At 41.6% G+C, this 19924-nt stretch overlaps 1 protein-coding gene across 1 annotated transcript in view; it reads right to left on the reverse strand.

The window, feature by feature from the left end:
• Positions 1 to 19924, reverse strand: part of LOC126168897 (transcription factor IIIB 90 kDa subunit) — a 372622-nt gene that overhangs the window by 68698 nt on the left and 284000 nt on the right. Inside the window, exons 5-6 of the mRNA XM_049920596.1 lie at positions 6815 to 6964; positions 4642 to 4735 (exon numbers count right to left, since the gene is read on the reverse strand). Of these exons, the coding sequence (XP_049776553.1) occupies positions 4642 to 4735; positions 6815 to 6964 (244 nt within the window). The remainder of the gene's footprint in view (positions 1 to 4641; positions 4736 to 6814; positions 6965 to 19924) is intronic.

Below are 19924 nucleotides of genomic sequence, written 5' to 3' on the forward strand. Positions count from 1 at the left end.
GGTGTTCCATCATCCACCAAATCTACACAACAGCCTGGTTCATCACTATGCCACTCCTACTCTCAACCCCTTGGCACAGGGGTCATATCCCTGTGGAAGACCCAGGTGCAAGATCTCCCCAATCCACTTACTCAGCACATCCTACTCCAGTCCTGTCACAGGCTTATCCTATCCCATCAGAGTCAGAGCTACTTGTGAAAGCAGCCATATTGTATACCACCTCTGCTGCAATCACTGCATAGCCTTTTATGTCAGTATGGCAACCAACCAGCTGTCAAACAGAGTGAATGGTCTCTGCCAGACTGTGGCCAAGAACAAATTTGATCATTCTATGGCTACAAAGCAAGGCATGCTTGATTTCAATGGCTGCCCTTGCCATCTGGATTCCTCCTGCAGCAACAGCTTTTCTGACCTACAAAGATAGGAGTTATCTTTGCAACACATCCTTTGCTGCTCTACCTCTCCTGGCCGCAATCTCTAGTATTCCACTGCCCCACACCCTCTATCCAACAGTTACCCCTTTCTCTTTCCTGTCATGCCACTGCAATCCACTTTATTGTGTTATTCTCATTGTGCGCACACCCCACCAGCTCTGGTACCCATGCATCACATGGAGGGACGTGTGTGAGTGTATTTTTTGTACCCTAGCTCGACAAAGGATTTATTCCAAAAGCTAGAAGGTTTTCTCTTTTGTATGTGCCTGTCGACAGCTTAAGGCTACTATCTCATTATTTCTATGATGTAGTCAAACCCTGTGTGGGAAAAAATAGCATGTGTGTTTCATTTAAGTTCAGTTTCAGTCCATTTGTTGAGAACCAGTTAAAAGTTTTCAAAGAAATTTTCTTTCCATTTTCGACCATTAAGTTTCTCCATTACACTGTATCATAATACTTGCAAAATCAATAAACAGAATTGTACAGTTAACAATGGTAAATCATATACTTTGTTGTTGTGGTTTACTTGTTGTGATGTTCAGTCTGAAAGTTCGATTTGATACAGTTCTCCACACTAATCTATACCATGCAAGTCTCTCCGTCTGAGCATAGCTATGACAAACTACATCCATGTGAACTTGCTTACTGTACTTCAACCTTAGTCTCTCTCTACAGTTTTTATCCCCTACACTTCCTTCTTTACCGAATTAACTGTTCCTTGATAGTTCAGGATAATTTATATCAACCAATCACTTCTTTTAAACAAGACATGCAATAAATATATTTCCTCCCTGATCTGTTTCAGTACATTTTCATTATCTACTCGATCTATCCATCTAATCTTTCGCATTCTTTTGTAGCTGTTTTTGAAACTTTATATATTTTCTTCTTGTCTGAACCATTTATAGTCTTTTACTTCCATATATGACCACAGTTCATCCTGGAAATTCTTCCTAACAATTTAATTTATATAAGACATTAAAATATTTCTCTTTTGCAAAGTAAGCTTTCTTGCTTTGGAAGTCTGCATTTTATAGACTCTTTACCTCTGTCATCATCAGATAGTTTGCTGCTCACATAGAAAAACTCATTTTGAACTTCTAGTTTCTCATTTCCTACTTTAATCTCTTCAGCATCATCTGATTTAATTTGACTACATCCCATTATCATTGCTGATGTTATAACATCTTTTTAAGACACTATACATCCAGTTTAACTGATTTTGCAGTCCTTAGTCATCTCTGGCATCCATGGTTTCCTTTACTGCTTGCTCAATGTACACAATTGAATAGCATGGGGGATAGGCTAAAATCCTGTCCCACTCCTTACTCTATCAGTGCATTTCTTTCATGTCCTTTGACACTGTTTCATGACATCACACTCCCTAGATTTCTTATTTTCACACTCCATGCAGTTAAAAATTAAGTTATTATTTGGCCTTTCAACAAATTACTGATAATCTTATAGCTTCTATGGTAATGAAAGATGAGGAGGGGGTCGAGGGGAGGAGAGTCAGACAATTAAGACTTCATAAAGAGAAAAAAATACTTTTCATTCCCTTACCTTTCTTCATCCACTCAGCTGTATTCATGAGATCAATTTATGGTTCTGTATGTCTTCAGGTTTGCTGATACATGGAAAATACTTTCTCCACACTCTTATCATAAAATGACACAGACTACAAATTTAAACTGATTTATGCACCATTGTAATGTGGCTGAAGATGGCACAGTTCACTCTGTAATCAACTGTACATAAATTTGTCGCCAATAAATGCAACTGAAAGGATAAAGACAACCAGAAAATGGAGAATAAAAAAATTTATTTTCTTCCATGGAAACTAACATGGAGCTCTCAGGTTCAATCCTCAGTATTCATATTCTTTTGGGATGGGAAGGTCTCACGTGGAGTCCACTTTGTCTCATGAGGTCAAATGCTCAAATTAATAAACAGCAACATTTGACATGATAGCTGCTGACATGGCATCAAATCAAAAGGTTTGAATGTGGAACAGTGATTTACTGGAACTGTAAGATGAAAATTTCGAACATATTGTGATTCTATCCTTTCAACAAAAAATGCACCTTCTAGTTCGATTTTTTCTGTCCCTCTATGACAACAGGCTATTTCATACGGTATCTCAGAATTTTCTTCAAGTTGTAAGTAGGACTTGACAGAGTACTTCTGCATAGATACTGCTGGGTATATAGATCACTGTGTCTCTGCAGTAAGTTCTCATATAGTCAATCAAAAATATGTGGTGTCTGGTGTTCATTTCCCTCACTCCATAATTCATACAACCAGATCCACCCCTGACTGCATTTGGAACTTGCACGCCTTATGTAGGCTCACAAAGAATGGTGTACAAGTTGAAATCCAAGGATTTTGATAGCAAAACTTCACATTCACCTTGATTAGCATCACTCTTCCCAAAAATCACATTGAGATGCAACAATCAGACAGGACAGTTCATAAACAGAGGAAGTCAGGTGATACCTGGGAAGTAATTTTATTTGATGATTTTGGTACTTATTTGATCTCAGATAGTACTGGTAGGGAACATCTAATGCCAGCTTTGATCTTTTCTTCACAGTAGCTTTCCGAACAAGACTTGAAGGACTTAGTGTAATACTACTGATACTTTACACTCCCAGACACTAAAAGTAAAAGACCAAAAAGATATGGTTAGATGTCAGTGTAACTTTGAACACATGCACACAATATCTTCATGTATGTAAATGACTGGAGTTGCAGTTCTCTGTGATAGGTAGAATGGCCACCAAAGTACATTAGTGTTGTTCATGTTTAGCACTGTCACCATACCCAGTAGGGCATGTAAGGGGAATGTGCAGTGTCAGATGATGAGTGATGACTATGGGGACAGATATGTCACATACTCATGTGGGCTGCAGTTATTGCACCTGACAGAGTTTGAAAGGGATCTCATTGTGGGGCTCCATTTGGCTGACTGGTTGAAGCATGCAATATCGTGATTCATCACTTATCCTGATGTCACAGTGGTCTGACGTTAGACTTCATGGAAATGTAAGGGCATGCATACTCATCGACAGGGTTCTGGTTATCACATCTGGCCACACAATGGAGGATCGCCATACTGCACACCGAACACAGTGTAACCTCTTCACATCTGTGCCTGTGACTTGAGAAAAAGGACTCCCTGTAACGTTTTGTATCATCCCAAACCATTGGTCAGAGATTAGCAGCGGGTGCATAGGCTGCCATTGACAACACAACACAAACAGCTGTGTTTGGAGTGGTGCCATGATCAGGAAGAACAGGCTGCTGCTGATTGGCATTGTATTGTACTCTCTGATGAATCACAGTTCTGCACTAGCCCAGATGACTGTCATCAGTTTGAACTGCAGAAACATGGGGAGAGATCCCGTTCTTTCAATGTTTTGGAGAGGCACACCAGTTTTACTCCTAACATCATGTTGTAGGAAGCCATCACGTGTGACTTTTGGTCACAACTAGTAGTGACTGAGGGAACTCTCATGCTAAACGGTACATCATGGACATGCAGTGTCCTCATGTGCTATGTCCATGTGACAGTATCATGGTACCATTTTTCAAAAGGACAATGCTCATCCACACAACATGTTTCTCTATGGACTATCTGCATATCAAGGTACTACCATGGCCAGCAGGTTCCCTAAACCTGTCTCTAACAGAGCATTTGTGGGACCAGGTTGGATGTCAACTCCGTCCTAGTGTCAGTATCCAGGATATCGACTAGTTACAGCAGTTGTGGGCCATCTAGTTTCAAGGGAGGTACAACAGCTTTATAATGCCCTTCCCAACTGAATCAGTGTTTGCACCCAGGCCACAGGGGATGTAATGTTAAACTGATAAGTGGGCTCAAACTGGCAACTTCTTTGTAAATTTGATTTGACTTTGTAATCACTGAAATAAAATTGCATACCCTCTCAACCTATGAAGTTTCATTTGATTTCCTCCTCTCCTTCTCAGTCCTTCACTTTCCTTGACAGACAGTGTATTTCCAAATCCAACTGTGTTACATGAAACAGATGTAAGCCCCAAAATTACTGTTTGCCTAACCATAATGCAGAGAAGGTAGCAATAAAGCACACGTAAATTTATTGTAAATCCAAGTTAAGAATAGTACCATGCCCTTGTGACTGATGTCTTGCACAAGAAACCCAAAACATTATTCGCAGAAACTTACCTTTTTTTCAATGTTGATTCATGAACTTTTACTATTTTAATTATATCAGAGACTGTGCGACTGAACTCATGTAGTCGGGCAGCAATCAACAAAGCTGGAAAAATAGATAACGAAGTTAGTAATGGCATTCAGTAAAAATAATGTCATTAACAGTAACAAGAACTAAAATAAAGCCTGAATATATGCAGGCAAAATACTTTCAACAACAAATAATTAACTTTGTAAAAAATGGGGCTTAAAATTCTGTAATTCCACTGTGTAATTCTTCTTCTATTTTTTCACAATACACACTATAATTGATCAACTATTCTGTTGTATGTTTCACTCTCTAATTTTCAGCATTAGAAATCTACTGTCATGAATACCACTATACCTGCTCTGAAATGCTCTGCTGTGTTTGGAAGTGACAATTGTAAGATTATACTTTTTTATGTCATTTTCTATTAGAAGTAAAGTATCATGTACAAGTAAAATTGATCAAGTATATATGATAGTCATACAAAACAGAACTTTTCTTGCCATTAAATATATTTAAGTAAATTTGAAACACTTAGCACCATGTTTAATTAAAACCCTTGTTATGTATAAATTCTCATCCCCTTGCTTACCTGTATTTGAAAGTTAAGTAAATAACTAGACTGTTAATAAATTCCAACTTCCAGGTACAGCCCTTGTATTGGTTCATTTCAAGCAGCAGCATAAAATTTTGTTGCAGATATTACTAACAGATTAATAAGACAATAAAACAATTGTATGTGGCTTTCAAATTTGAGTTTAAATAGCACCTGTGATGAAAGAATACTAGCATTAAATGGCTGAAACAAAATGTTTAGTGCGTCACTTGTGAAAAATTTGTAAACTTGAATTTAATGTTTATCTAAAAACAAAGATGATGAGACTTACCAAACAAAAGTGCTGGCAGGTCGATAGACACACAAACAAACACAAACATACACACAAAATTCTAGCTTTCACAACCAACGGCTGCTTCGTCAGGAAAGAGGGAAGGAGAGGGAAAGACGAAAGGATGTGGGTTTTAAGGGAGAGGGTAAGGAGTCATTCCAATCCCGGGAGCGGAAAGACTTACCTTAGGGGGAAAAAAGGACGGGTACACACACACACACACACACACACACACACACACACATTGTCTGCTTGTGTCTGTATATGTGTGGATGGATATGTGTGTGTGTGTGTGTGTGTGTGTGTGTGTGTGTGTGTGTGTGTGTGTGTGCGCGCGCGAGTGTATACCCGTCCTTTTTTCCTCCTAAGGTAAGTCTTTCCGCTCCCGGGATTGGAATGACTCCTTACCCTCTCCCTTAAAACCCACATCCTTTCGTCTTTCTCTCTCCTTCCCTCTTTCCTGACGAAGCAGCCGTTTGTTGCGAAAGCTAGAATTTTGTGTGTATGTTTGTGTGTCTATCGACCTGCCAGCACTTTTGTTTGGTAAGTCTCATCATCTTCGTTTTTAGATATATTTTTCCTATGTGGAATGTTTCCCTCTATTATATTCATATCATTAATTTGAATTTAATGTTTGTAATTTTTAACGTTGTATGGAACCTGAGAGCTAAAGACATGCTCCCACCTGGTAGTTAGGTGGTGACCATAATCAATCACCATAAAATGCAGAGAACATTTGCAGCTTGCAGAGTTTATGAATACAATATTAGAAGACAATTGTTTTTTGTCACTTTGGAATCATAAAAGTGACACAAAAACCAAGGACAATGACTTTCATGTAAGATTAGAAAGAGTTTGGTGTGTAGTAAATAATTAGGCATTTGTGTCTTTTTATCTTTAATATTCTCTCTTTTCTTTCCTTATCAGGCCACAAAGAGCTGATTCAGGACACATTATATAGAAGTCAAGGTAAGTTTCAGTAACACTGGTGTGTAATAGGTTATTATTTTTAGTAAAATTCGTTCAAAACTTTAGCTGAAAAATACTGATTTTGGCAGTAAAGAGAAACTTCAATATTACATCCAGGTTCCTCTCCCATTCTTCTTTAATTGAACTAGCACTCTGTCTTTAAGAACACTGAAGTCAGAGAGACATTAAAACATTATCATATTTCCTGTAAAGCAGCAGTACTATATTTGTCTCACATACATTATCTTAGAAACTTAAACCTTTTTCAAATATGTGTTAGTATGTTTTTACATTAAAGTACCTGCACCACATAGGCCAGAAGGTCTTCTTCCAGTATGGATGCTGTCTCGTTTCATTCGCTGCACTAGACGTAATGCAGTCATGGAAACTTCATGAGTCTTATCTCCAAATTCTAGTCTATTTGCAAATCTTAGAATGTATAAACAAGGGTCTGTAAAGAAAAAAGAATCAGTCAGTAATTAGTTTGGAATTTATTGTGGTAGTGGTATCCTGCCTGAAAACATGTAAAATATTTAATAATTCTACAAAAATGAAAAGAAAAGGTGGATTCATAGAGTAAGGAAAGAAAGTTCTGAAAGAATGTAAATAATTTAGGAGTAAAGGAGGTTATGCAATGAATAGGAGAAGTACTGAGTTGTCAACAGGCACACATAAAAGAGAATGAAAACCTGCTAAGGAAGGAAGAGGGCTTGGAGATGGTACTAACACCTTGGCGGTACACAGCAGCAGATTTGATGGCTAGGAATTTGGGAAAAAGGGGGGGGGGTGATGCACAGGCACAAGATCCATTGAGGTGTGGCACAAATGAAAATTACATGAAGGCATGGACTGTGAGGAGGTGACTGGACAGAGGAAGGAGAAACTGTTGACATTGGATAGAAGGTGTGGGGGCAGTGTGTTAGTGGAGATTGAGGCCTGCAGAGAGATGGTAGCAAAGGATGCGTTGCAAGGATAGCTCACCTACAAAGGAGCAACCCTTTTGGCACCCAGTATTGACTGGACCAACAGGTCTTCGCCAAGGCTTTAATTATTCATCATCATGCCTAGAAATGAGGGACATTCTATTCAAGATAACTTCCGCCCATCCTGAAGTGGCATTCTGTTGCCTACCCAACCTACAGAACATACTGATCCATCCCTATGCCACTCCCATTCTGAACCACTCGCCGCAGGGAACATATCCCTCTTGAAGATCCAGGTGCAAGACCTGTCCAGCCCACCTACCCAGCACTTCCTACTCTAGTCATGTCACAGGCTTATCCCATCCCATCAGAGGAAAGGCCACTTGCGAAAGCAGCAACTATGCTGCAATCACTGCACAGATTTTTATGTCAGTGTGACAAGAAACCACTTGGCCACTCGAATGAATGGCCACCACCAAATTGTGGGCAAGAACAAAGTTGACCACCCAGTGGCACAACATGCACCTGAAGACAACATATTTGATTTTAATGGCTAATTCACGACCCAAGCCATTTGGATGCTTCCCTCTATCGCCAGATTTTTTGAACTACGCAGATGAGAGTTATTCTTACAACACATCCTTTGCTGCTGCATCTCTTCCAGCCTCAGTCTCCACTGACTCACTGCCCCCAAATCCTCTATTCAAACTTTTCCCACTTCTCTGCCCATTAAACCCTCACAACTCACTCCTCTATGTCATCAGTGTCCCCCACAATCATGTAAGCACTGTTAAAGGTTGTGTAACTTGGTTTTATTAACATAATACCCCAAGAAAAAGCTAGGGAGATTAGAATTTAACACCCAATCGACATGAGGTCATTAGAGAAGAAGTACATGTTTCACATAAACAAGGAGATGAAAGGAAATGAGTCTTGTCCCTTTCAAAGGAAACATACTGGTTGGTATGTACACTGTCAGATACGGTACACAGCTAAGCCTACAGAGTGTGTGACATGCCAGGTAGCCTTCTGTGTGGTGACACATAGTTAAAATCAGTCGGCTTGCAGATGACAGACATAAGAGGAATCTCTTTACACTTCCACTACAAGACTTACAAATACTCCACTACATCAGCCAATAGTTGCGTCTCCCACTACTGAAGACAGTGACACAAAGGACTAAGTGGTCTGGCTAAAAAATAGCTGGTGTAAGGATATAACATTCTTTATTTTTACTTCTTCTCAAATTTTACATTATTCCTTTAAAATTCTCCCCTTCATATTCCTTACTGCAGCCCAGGCAAATTTTCCACTGCTGAAAGAAGTGTTTGAAGAGAACTTTAAAAGCACGTTCATGGTGTCCATCATTTTCTTTTTCACAGCTTCACCTGTTTCAAATCTTGTCCCTTTCATAGTAGATTTCACTTCCAGAAAGTGAAAAAGGGGCATACGGAGCAAAAACTGCTGAGTAGAGTGGATGTTCCAACAAAGAGATTCCATGCTTAGCGAAAAACGATTTGACAGGTGTCAGCTTCTTGTGCATAATTTTGAACAAACTACCCTCATGTGAAAATTATTTGTGTAGAATGTGCCACATTATTTCTTTGTTAATTCTTAAAATGCGAGCAACCACATGAAACTCAACCGACAGTCTTCCCGAAATTACTTCCAATTTTTTCAAAGTTTTTGTCCTTCGTTGACATTGCGGGTCGCTCTGCACGTGGCTCATCTCCAGTCTCTTCTCGCCCCTCTCTGAGCCGCTAAAACCACTCAAAATGTTGAGCGCATGAAACACATCTGGCACTGTATCCTAGTTTCAATGAAGAATGGACCTCTGGAGGTCTTTCCAAGTGGCCCAAACGTACAGATTTCGGACGACAGTTGGTGAAATTCAAATAAGTTTGTTTTTTCCCGTCATTATGGCCGACATGACACGAAACATGGACTGTGAGAAACTGATAAGTTTTGTCGAAGGAGTAGGTTGTGGGATCCTGAGAATGAAAAATATCATACTCAGGTTATAGTTCGGATTCTATGGACTGAAATCGAAGGTTTATTGGAAACCACAAGACCACAAGTAGGCGAAATCTTTATGAGAAATTTTAGGAGTAGATCATAGCCTAGAAACATAATTTGTTCAAGTGACAGGAACGCTGTATCTTACGGTTAAAGTTACTGTAGTCGATCTTTTTGGGTTATAGCTAGTGGGCATCAGCTGTCTACAAATTACTGTTACTATTTGCTGGCATTTTTATGTCAACAGGCTGCCTATTCTGTTGCATGAAGTGGTTTGTAAATGTGATATACGTATGTGTCTACACTTTACAGTGATTTACGTGTCAGAGTATCTTATTCCAGAATTTGTGTTTGTCTTTCACACACTACGTTTACGTGCGACACACCTTCCGAAAGACGGAAACCGAATTTCGGAAACTGCTGTGGTGTTTACATGTAACAGCACACACGAAAAGTGTCTGCTTCAAAAGTAAGGTTAAACTGACAAGCTTTCTTAGAACGTGTACGGGTTAGTTTGACATATCCGTAGAGCGAACTTGACAGGAAAGTTTGCTCTTTTAGGAGGGACTTAATAAGTTATAAAAAGTTCCATTGTCCATTCGAATTAAGTTGTTGTGATTACCGGGTTCTGAGAGTAATATGTCCTTTAGCAAATTTTCTTGGGTAAATCTGTCATTTTAGCCATTCCCTGGACCAGAGTCTCGTTTTTTTCTTCTTCCTTAAACACAGTGCCAGGACTGCTTTTTCTGCATTTGCGGCCGTACTCACTGCTCTCAAAGTACACACGAACACAAATAGTGTCTGCTTCGAAGTGAGGTTAAACTGACAAACATCGTTTGAACATCTACGGGTTTGCTTGTCAAATCTGTGGCTAGATAAGAGCGACTTAGTCAAATACGTTTGAACGTTTAGGGGGGCCTTTAACGCAATGTATCACTGAACCTACCGATACATATTTTCGTACTATGTGGGTGTATCGCAAAACTTGTTTGGTAATCCTCGTAGCTGCAGACAGAGTGTACAGTACCGAAAATGTTTTTTTCGAGACAGATATAGCTCATTCAGCATCTTATTAACGAACGACGCATTGCCGCACTCGTCTCCAAGCACAGAGGCATCGTGATATCTATCCCACCCTTGGAAGTTAAAATGTATCCTACTTCGTTCATAGACCAGATTCTAATCCAACCTAACTTGCTCGACCGCGCCAAAAACTGACAAACGAGATCGAACGCACCGAAACCAAGCAGTCGTCCGATATCGAGCGACCTCTGGCGCGACGGCATCTGACGACCATTGTCGGTGTCACAGTGAACACAGGACAAAGGTCCGCAGCTCGTGGTCTAGTGGCTAGCGTTGCTGCCTCTGGACCACGGGGTCCCGTGTTCGATTCCCGGCCGGATTGGGGATTTTCTCTGCCCAGGACTGGGTGTTTGTGATGTCCTAATCATTTCATCATTATCATTCGACTGGACTGTGTAAAAATTGGGACTTCGTACGAGCGCTGATGACTGCGCAGTTGAACAACGTCCCACAAATCAAACATCATTAGCAGACAAATGCCGACGCCCCGCACATCTCCACTCAACTGTTGTCACCGCGATCAAGATTTTCGCATATCACCAGTTGCCGATCAGTTCCAGTTACGTGCGCGTGATCCTCGGACAGCCTACACAGAGTATCAAAGTGTGTATAAGTATTTCAAGCCTGAACTATAAACTGTTTAACAGCAGCCTATTGGTTTAGTCAGCTAACGTTCACTGAGTTCGAATAGACCCGTCTTCCATACCTTACTTCATTGCCATGCCTGTTTATCAAGCTGAAGATGAAAATTTGCGGACATACTATCAAAATGATTGTTCAATATTATTCAGTGTGCTGCCAACTTTATTTGTGTATCAATGTACTACAGCATGCACGCTATCTAAACACAACAACCACATTTCTTGTGGAAGAGTTTTAGCTTCTTGTTGCCTTTTATGTTGGGCACCAAACTTATGTGGTGAATACAACATAAAACTGATACCTGTCTCACACTATTTAAGGAAATCTAAATCAAAATTGCCAGATACAGATTCAAATTCCGTTCCTCCCAAATGTGAGTTCAGTACACTAACCATTCTCCCACCTCACTCGGTGATATTACAGAACAGTCACAGAACAGGAAGTTGGTGTTTTTAAGCGAACACATGTGTACAGTTATCTTCCAAGGACTCGACAGTCAGACAGTTCTGTAACATGTCACGTTATCAGATGTAAAAGGTGAGTGGTAGCAATAAAAGCAGCTCTAGCTGTTAAGAGTTTTTTTTTTTTTTTTTTTTTTTTTTTTTTTTTTTTTTTTTAATGCGACCACTTTTACTTTCTGAGTGCCATTTTCAGACGTCATCAAGTACCTATGGTCAGACAAGAAATGAACATACAGAGTTCTTTATGAGGGACTATTTTTCTCACAGATATGAAAGTAAGATAATCAAAAAGTTAACAATCTAGCTTCAAGCAAAATCAGTGAAAAACAAAACATAAAATGCATAATCGCAATTCGGCTGAGGCTTGAAACACCCGGCAGTTACCGAAGAGTATGTCGGCGGAAATTGGCAGCGATCTTCTAGTAGAAATAAGCTGAGAAATCGGCTGCAGTAATTTAGTAAAAACAACGAGAACTGAACAACGAGGCATGAGTGGAATTGGAACGCTGCTCTTGTTGGCTCGATATGAAAAACTGCTGTGCTCTCACAACTAGACGTATTGGTCGCGACGTATTTGTGCGCTATTGCCTCTCCATTTTGAACTACGTACTTAGTCTACGACACAAGTACTCATAATCCATCATCTCAGTGCCAGTGGACAAATACACTGAGGCGCCAAAGAAACTGGTATAGGCATACGTTTTCAAATACAGAGAGTAAACAGGCAGAATATGGCGCTGCAGTCGGCAATAAGACAGGAAGTGTCTGGCGCAGTTGTTAGGTCGGTTACTGCTGCTACAATGGCAGGTTATCAAAATTTAAGTGAGTTTGAACGTAGTGTTATACTTGGCGCACGAGCGATGGGACACAGCATTTCCGAGGTAGCGACGAAGTGGGGATTGTTTTAGCTGATTGTACATGTATTCTGCTCAACAAGGTGTGGATACTATCCAGCTACGTTATGTTAATGTGTTTGTATACTATACCTGTGTGTTGCGTGAATATGTTATTGTGTTAATATATTATGACAAAATTACAATTACGAAGTAAGCTAAACGTATGTTAACATACACTACCGGAAAAAATCCAGCTCCCTCAAGGTTTGTGTTCACTGGCACCAGGGTATAATACGTGCATACTGAAGGGATGCTGTGTTGATGGTTCATTTTCCATGGTCATCGGCAATCAGATAGCGCTCAGGAAAGCTGGAAAGCTGTCAGTGCACCCTCTGTTTTGACTCTACAGTAATTGTGCTGACTGTAGAGGTTAACAGTGTTTGAAAGATTCAGTCTAGGGTACAAACAGGCCCCACTGACGAGTATGTACTTCTGTTTGGACAGCTTCAGCCATTTGAATGGGGTTGCATTGTGGGCTTGCAGGAAACCAGATTAACATATCGACGGATTGCTGCACCTGATGGGCATAATGTACCGGTAATGTGTCGCTGCTTTCAACAGTGGTCTGTAGAACGATCACACAATTGTCGGACAGATTGTGAACCTCCGCTTAGTACAAATGCATTGAGCGAGCAGCAGTGGCTGACCGAATACCATGAGGAACGAAATCTGGACATACGTTGCAGTAACTATTTTATCAGGGACCATTGGGAACCGTCTGCTTACAGCAGGTTACCATTAACTGCACGACACTACCGACCATGGCTACTCGGATGTCGTGAAAGAGTTGACTGGATAGTGGAATGGCGCTCCGTTGTCTTCAACGATGACAGTACGTTCTGTCTGTACGCAAGTGATGGACGTGCATGTGTATAGCCTCGGCCTGGTGACCTACCTGAGTACATTCACCTACGACACACAGGTCCAATCCCAGGCTTCATGGTGTGGGGGCCATCAGTTACAGCTCGTGCTCACATTTGGCGTTTCTGAAGGATAAAGTAACCAGGGACTGCTACATTGCGCAGGCTTACTGCTATTTCTTTGACAGGAAGGTGATCTGATTTTTCAGCAGGAAAATGAGCGTCCATTGTGTGGCCGAGCGTTTCTAGGCGCTTCAGTCTGGAACCACGCGACCGCTACGCTCGCAGGTTCGAATCCTGCCTCTGGCATGGATGTGTGTGATGACCTTAGATTAGTTAGGTTTAAGTAACTCTAAATTCTAGGGGACTTATGACCTCAGATGTTAAGTTCCATAGTGCTCAGAGCCATTTTTGAGCGTTCATTATGCCTGCTGCAACGCAACGTGCTCTTCGTGGTGTACAACAACTTTCCTGGCCAGCAGCACTGCCAGATCTCTCGCCAATTGTATACGTATGGGACCTGATGAAGCTGAAACTACATAGGCTGCAAGAACCACTGCCCAACTGCAACAAAAAGCGCAAGATACTTGGGACAATCTATCGCAGGACGCCATTCGGCATCTTTATGGTGGTTTGTATGGGAGAGTACGCTCCGACAGAGGAAGGTAGACTGTGTATTGGTGCGACTGTTAGGGGTCCCTTTACTGTGACACGTGTGTAATACGAGGGTAATTCAGTAATTACAGGCACAAATTGGTCTGGGCAAAAAAGCGTTTATTTTTACAAAACAATACTTTTTCTATTTTTCAACGTAATCCTCCCGAACACATATGCACTTGTTCCTACGGGCTGCAACCTTTTTTATTCTGGCTGCAAAGACCTCTTTACCTTGATGTTTGAACCAATTTCCCAGAAACTTTTTCACGCCCTCGTTGTCCTGGAACCTCTTCCCACGTAATGCCTCTTTCAGTGCGCCAAACAAATGGAAATCACTAGGTGCTAAATCAGGACTGTAAGGGGGATGAGGTAGTACTTCCCAGTCTATTTTGTCGATGGTTTCACACGTTAGTTGAGCAATATGAGGACGTGCGTTGCCTTGCTGGAGAATCACACCTCTCCTCTGAGATCCACGACATCTCTTTCTCATGGCTGGCTTCACCTTGTTTAAAAGCAAATCCGAGTAACATTGGCTGCTCTTCGAGATAATCACAAAAAACTCGACCTTCAGCATCCCAAAACACCGTCAACATGACTTTTCCTGCTGATTCTTGGATTTTGAATTTTTTCTTGACAGGTGAGTTCGTGTGCTTCCACTCCATGCTTTGTCTTCTTGATATTGGCTCATAATAGTGAACCCAAGTTTAACCACAAGTTAAAATTTTGTTGAAGTGCTCATCTTCTCTTTCATAACGTTCCTTTAGCTTTGTACACACTCTCAACCTTGTTTCGTAGGGTAGCCGCGTCAACTCCTTTGGGACCCATCATGCACATGTTTTGCGGTACTTCAGCTTGTTACAGACAATGTTATGAACTGTACCAGTACTAACTCGAACCTCGTCAACTATCATTTCCAAAGTCACACGGCGGTCGCCACGAATAATTTCATCAATTCGATTTTCAAGTGAGGAAGTTGAAACTGCAACTCATCGGCCAGAACGGTGTTCGTCAGTCACTCAGTCGCGACCATTTTTGAACTGCTCTACCCACTTGTAAAAATTTGCACGATTCATACTACCTTCACCATAAATTTTCGACATTTTACAGTGTATATTCACTGGTTTCTCGCCTTCAGCAAGTAAAAAAAGAGTAACAGAACGTTGTTCAACTATGTGGACGTTTCAATGTATTTTTGAAGTTATAAACAAAACAATGTTGATACATCAGCTGATCAGGGCTCATCCCAGTGTGCCAACTTAAAGCCATAAAAGTAACAAACTTTCCCTACAAACAGTTTTTCCCCAGACCAATTTCTCTCTTTAATTGTTGAATAACCCGCGTACTTGGTATTTGGTCTTTATTCGTTATCATGTATCCTACACTGATGAATCACACCTCTCCTCTGAGATCCACGACATCTCTTTCTCATGGCTGGCTTCACCTTGTTTAAAAGCAAATCCGAGTAACGTGTCACCTTACCTGTCAATAAAATTACCTTGTCCATCAAGTATTTTTTTCAGGTAGTGCAATTACGCACACTACGCTTCGTTATACATATTTCTGACATTGTAAGAATACTGTTAACATTTACTATGTTGAGCATTGAGGTTACAAAAGCCATGGGATACCTCTTAGTATCGTGTCGGACCACCTCCTGCCCAGCGTAGTGCAGCAGCTCTCCGTGGCATGGACTCAACAAGGGCATTGGAAGTCCCTGCAGAAATACTGATCCACGATTCCTTTACAGCTGTTCATAATTACGAAAGTGTTGCCGGTGCAAGATGTTGTGAACGAACTGACGTCTCAAATTTTAAATTTGTGGGAAGATCTTATGGGACCAAACTACTGAGGTCATCGGTCACTAAGCTTACACACTACTTAATCTAACGTAAACTAACTTATGCTATGGACAACACACACACCCGTGCCTGAGGGAGGACTCGAACCTTCGACGGGGGGAGCAGTGCTGAACGTGACAAGACGCCGCGGACAGCGCGGCTGACCTCTCGATTATGTCTCAGAAATGTTCGATGGGATTCACGTCGAGCGATTTGGATAGCCAGATCATTCGCTCAAATGGTCCAGACTGTTCTTCAAACCAATCAGCAACAACTGTGGTCTGGTGACATGGCGCATTGTCATCCACAAAAATTCCATCGCTGTTTGGGTACATGAAGTCCACGAATGGCTGCAAACGGTCTCCTAGTAGCACAACCATTTCCAGTCAGTGATCAGTTAAGTTGGTCTAGAGTATCCAGTCCATTCCATGTAAACACAGCTCACACCGTTATGGAGACACCACCAGCTTGCACAGTGCCTTGTGGACATCTTGGTTCATGGCTTCGTGGGGTCTGCGCCACAATCGAACCCTACCTCCAGCTCTGAAATCGGAACTCATCTGACCAGGCCACGGTTTTCCAGTTGTCTAGGTTCCGGCCGATATGGTCACGAGCCCTGGAGACGCGCTGCAGGCGATGTCGTGCTGTTAGCAAAGGAACTCTGTCGCTCGTCTGCTGTCATAGCCCGTCAACTCAAAATTTCGCCGTACTGTCCTAACGGCTACGTTCGTCGTAAGTCCCAAATTAATTTCTGTGGTGATTTCAAGCAGCGTTGCTTCTCTGTTAGCACTGACAATTATATGCAAACGCTGCTGCTCTCAGTCGTTCAGCCTTTGCGTAGTTCGTGGTGAGTAGTAATGCCTGAAGTTTGGTATTATCGGCAGACTGTTGACTCTGTGGATCCCGAAATATTGAATTCCCTAACGATTTCCGAAATGGACCGTCCCATGCTCTAGTTCCAATTACCATTCCGCGTTCGGACTTTGTTAATTCCGATTGTGTGGCCATAATCACGTCGGAAACCTTTTCACATGAATCACCCGAGTACAAACGGCAGCTAAGTCAATGCACTGCCCTTTTATACCCTGTGTACGCGATACTACCGCCATCTGTGTACATGCATACCGCTATACCATGACTTTTGTCAGCTCAGGGTACCATTACATTAAATTCCCATCTCACATAGCGCAGTAATGAAATTTCAGTTATCACGCCGAAAAAATAAAGTTAGGCAACTATTTTTTGATTGTTTGGACGAGTATGTCTGCAATCCAGGCATGCAGTAAATCACCATGCCACAGCACCATAGCACCACACTACAGGAGCCAAAACAAAATGGCTCGGCTCATCCCCACTTTACCAATGTGTTACGGCATCTTGTTTCAGCTCGACAAGCGGCGTGCTATGGTGCAGGAATCTTACTGTGTGCCTGGACTGCAGGCAGGTACCTGCACGCCAACAACAAATTAATTGAGTAACTTTACTTTTTCGAGGTGATAATTAAAACTTCACGGCTACCAACCATGCCTCCTGCACGCGAGGAGCGTGAAGTGATACATAGAACCACACGGGAGGTTAACTCGCGCGAAGTCAGGCAGTAGCGTGACAAGTGAAAGTAAATGCAGTGGCGGCTGCCCAAAGAGTGAGAACAGCGTGACCCACAGAGCCGGCTGGCGGTGCAGCGGGTCTGGCTAGACAGTGAAACCCGCGCCCCGGCTCCCGAGTCGAGACGCTACTTTCGAGACTGGTCAGCGCGGCAGAGGCGAAGTCGTCGGGCAGAAAGCAGGTCGTGGTCCAGCGTCGAGCCGAGTGGACGCGGCGTCGGGGGCCGCGCAAGCAGATATGAACCCGCGCCATGGACAAGCCTCGCCTCGGTGAGTACCCTTGTTGCTGCGGCCTTGTGGCTGGCCTTACGCGGTTGGGGATGTGTTTGCGTGTGGTGATTAACGGTTCTCAGATACCTACAAGTGTGGCAAATGAGGTTTCCGTGAAGCGAATAACAATACTACACAGGTAAGCCCTTTCCAAATACATAAAGGAAGCTAAACTGACACTGTCCACCTTTTGCTTCCACACATTTCGTGTGCTTAAAGTATAACAGAAGTGACGCTAGCCCTCCTTTCAAGGAGCTTCTATGACAAGTATTGTGACTGCTCCACAGAACGAGCATTCTCTCTGATGACGAGCGACAGCAAACAGCATTTGGTTGTGTTCAGTTCGTGTAGGCGGGTGCTCGCCCGTGTTCCGCTACGTTGCTAAGTTTTCAGCGAGCCATCATAATAGTTCTCGTGCAGTCCGCTTCGGCACTCTCAAAACAGAGAACATCGAGCGCGAACTATGTTCATTGAGTGGCGTGATACACGCCGACGTCTGAATATTGCTCATAGAACTAAGAGTCACAGCACAAAATGTCGAACAAAAAAAGTAGGCTGGACAGAAAATGTCCGAAACACGCAGTGGTCCATTTCGGGATGTAACAAAAGTGATATATTCATTATTTGGTTTCATCAGGAGGGAACGGACTGAAGAGGTACAAGCTTTCGGACTTTTTAAAAAAATAAATGAACAGCATAATAAATTTTCTTGAAGGTAAACAAAAACGAACATGTATCTGTTATACTGACCAGTGTAAAACTGAAAATGTATTAAAGATCTAATCACTCTCGTGATTTACACTCAAGGTAGCTAACATTATATCAAAGATACATCATTGTTATTTTAGGGGCTTTTGATGTAACAACCGAATAAATAAAAATCTTTTCCCGGCGTCATACAATCTCATCTCCAACAAATTAAATAGAAGATTTTATGAAGCACGCAATGTGGGACAAATCATATGTATGTTTACATTAATTAATTGTACTTTACTGGCAATAACCTCTTTACATGCACTTAAACAAAGTCCTTGATTCATTTGTACATGTCACTGTTGACATCTTGAACTAACTGATATACCGTACAGCAGCTGCTAAAATACCAAACAGTTAACATTACTAAACGGCTAACATGCGGCACAATCCCAGTTGCAGGTTACTTATCTAACGCCTTCCATGGGGAAACAAAAATTTGGTTTTCAGTATCCCGCGTAATTACTCACCGAGATTAATAATTTAGAATTCTGTCATATCTACTAATTGAGGCCTATAATCTTATTTTAAAAGTTTAACACAATTAGCAAAGTATCACTATAAGAAACTACGTATATGACTTGAGGCAATGTAATTTATGGCGCACAAACTACCCAGACTGTATTTATCCAGCATTTGAGAACGAGACACTTAGCGACGTCTAATGAACTTTACACATAATTTCAAACCTTTGCGAAGCTTTTTCTCCCAGACACAAAATAATGAAAGGAAAAAAGTTTTATCGCTTGTTACATTTTCCCTCTTGATGCAGTAAAACTTTAGCAAGCGGCATAACGTTTCAATTTATTACTTCTTTACTGCTAACTCTATTCGGAATACATTTTGGAAAGAGTATTCACATATTCCACTGAATGTACCTGCAGAATTTATCATTGCACAACACACAGTTCACGAGATATGACGTCACTGAGATGCGTGAAAACCTAGCTTTTACTTGAAACGGAGCGCATATCACCCAAATTCTACTCAACCACAAATAAGAGCACTTAGCGACTTCCAACAACCTTCAATCATAACGTCAAACCTTTTCTGAACCTTTTCTCGCTTACGTGCTTAACGTCAACTATTTAACACATTAGCCGGCCGGTGTGGCCGAGCGGTTCTAGGCGCTTCAATCTGGAACCGGGCGACCGCTACGGTCGCAGGTTCGAATCCTGCCTCGGGCATGGATGTGTGTGATGTCCTTAGGTTAGTTAGGTCTAAGTGGTTCTAAGTTCTAGGGGACTGATGACTTCAGATGTTAAGTCCCATAGTGCTCAGAGCCATTTGAACCATTTAACACATTAACTCATTCGTAAAGTAATCAGATGTCTGAAGCAGTTTTACACATAGGAGTTAGATTCTTTAAAGAATCGGGGTAGATTTACTGGTTACTGTCACCAGATGC

Source organism: Schistocerca cancellata, chromosome 1 (assembly GCF_023864275.1).
Source record: "Schistocerca cancellata isolate TAMUIC-IGC-003103 chromosome 1, iqSchCanc2.1, whole genome shotgun sequence".
In the NCBI taxonomy this organism is placed as follows: Eukaryota; Metazoa; Arthropoda; class Insecta; order Orthoptera; family Acrididae; genus Schistocerca; species Schistocerca cancellata.